General features: G+C 65.6%; 1 protein-coding gene across 1 annotated transcript in view; it reads right to left on the bottom strand.

The window, feature by feature from the left end:
- Nucleotides 1-2,038, bottom strand: part of ARHGEF10L (Rho guanine nucleotide exchange factor (GEF) 10-like) — a 161,886-nt gene that overhangs the window by 71,362 nt on the left and 88,486 nt on the right. The window contains 1 exon segment of the mRNA XM_010830219.1: nucleotides 1,394-1,500. Within this exon segment, the coding sequence (XP_010828521.1) occupies nucleotides 1,394-1,500 (107 nt within the window).

Here is a 2,038-nt window from a genome sequence, read left to right as displayed (position 1 = left end):
AGGGTCTATGAAAGGTGTCATAGGCAATTGGTGTCTGAGGGGGTAGCCTGCCCACCTTGGCCCGGGGCTGGGAGGGGACCCCCAGTGCGCCCCCGAGCCGTCCTGAGCGCGGCGGTGCAGGTGCCCCCTACCACCATCCCTCCTCACGCTGGGGCACCCTGTGCCTGTTTCCCCACTGCCCTGCCTGGCCTGCGCCTGACTGTGCCACCCCCCCGGCTGTGTGACGAGCCAGGCCACCGCCCCGCGAACGGAAGCTCTGTCCAGGACTCCCAGTCTCCGGGGTGCCCAGAGCAGCCCTCGGCCTCCGCCTGCTGACATGGGGGGCGGTCCTATGCCGCGGGCGGCCAGAAGCTCCCCTGGCCTCTCTCCAGTAGACTCCAGGGGTCCCCACCCCCAGCTGTGAGCACCAAGCATCACTGGACATGGCCAAACGTCCCCTGGGGGCAAAATCATCTCCACTGAGAGCCACTGGCCTAGAGCAACTAACATCGCTGCTCCAAGAAATGAAAGAGGCTCCTGACCCGGCAACACCAGAAAGGGGAAGCCCGGCTGCTGGGCGGGCAGGTTGGGGTCCCGCCTGGCTCTGAGCTCTGACAGTGACTCACTGCACCAGGGAGGAGGCTGGGGGCCACCACCCCGATGCTGCCAGGGCCCCGGCAGAAGAAAGAGGGAAGGAAGGAGGCAGACGGGTTCCTGAGACGAGAAGCGTGGCCAAATCTCTCATTTTCAAAAGGGGTGCAACCCCAGGATGTCCTGCCAACGCCAACCCGGCTAATCGCTCGATGCATTTGCCACCCCAGCGCGTCTTGCCCAGAGCCCTCGTGACCAGAGGGAGGCAGGGTCGCCTCCCAGCCTCGTAGACGCCAGCCATGGGCAGGACCTCAGTCATGGCTCTGCCACACGGGGTCCCAGGGCACAGGTGCCCTGATCTCGATGTGACCCTCCGGGAGAAGAAGGCACCACCCAAGAGCCAGGCTCCTGGGAAACCTGCAGCGCCTCTGGGTCCGAGCTGACGACAGGTGGGCAGACGGGGGGCCAGGCGCCCCCAGGTCTCCTCCGAGCTGGGTGGGCTCGAGGCTGCCCAGCTCTCTCTTGACTGCAGTCCGTTTCTTCCAATACCTTCGTTCTTTTTGCAGGAGCTGCTCTGGCTGCCTCGAGGCTGGGCAGCAAGGGTGCCAGGGGCAGCCCCCCACCCCCGGCACAGCAGCGCCCACCCACGGGGTCCACTGTGTCCAGCGTGGTGCAGGTCGAGTGGGGTCCCAGGAGGCCCCTTGCCCAGCTGGACTCTGCCACTGACTGTTGCCTCACCTTCCAGACCCAGATGGGTGCGGCCCTGGGCAGCAGGCTGGGACCCGCCATCCCACCCCCTGGGGACACCCACACCCCCACAGACCTGCTGCGGGGTCAGGCCGGCTGGCATGGGGCCCAGCTCCGGGGCTGGGGGTTTGATGTCCGAAACGCTGACCTCCAGGAGCCCCATGTCCTCCTCCTCCGAGTCACCTGCAAAGGGAGCTGGGCTGGTGACACATGCCGGGCAAGAAGGACACACCTGCTCAGACTCCAGGAGCCGGAGCCGCCACCTCCGCAGCCCAGGGCCCTGAGACAAGCAGCTCCTCAGAGCGGCTCAGAGGGTGCAGCCCTCCTCGCATCCTCTGGGGAACAGCCTGCCCGGACACACAGGTGAGGGGCGATGGAGTGAGCAGGGAGAAGGCCACGGGGGCTCAGCTCTCAGGACCCACTCTACCAAGTCCCTGGCCCTGCTCAGACCCGCCCGCTTCTGCCTGCCAAAGGCCAGGCCGCCCATGTCCCCATCACCAGGCACTAAAAATAGTTTTCTTCTGGACGCCGAAAAGAGGGAAGAAAGCAAGCCCTGAGAACAAGCTGTTTGGCTCTGTGTTTTCATCTCCCCCCCCCACCAAAAAAGAGATCCCAAAGGGAAAAGGCTGAGCTGGAGTCCAGCAGGGGACATGCACGCGAGTGGGGGCGGCTCTCAGAGGGCGGAGCCGGCAGACAGAGTTGGGTGGAGAGGCAGAGTCAG

Source organism: Bison bison, unplaced genomic scaffold (assembly GCF_000754665.1).
Source record: "Bison bison bison isolate TAMUID 2011002044 unplaced genomic scaffold, Bison_UMD1.0 scf7180017864516, whole genome shotgun sequence".
NCBI lineage: Eukaryota > Metazoa > Chordata > Mammalia > Artiodactyla > Bovidae > Bison > Bison bison.
Note: the sequence above shows the minus strand (reverse complement) of the source record. Positions and strands in the feature narration are given on the sequence as shown.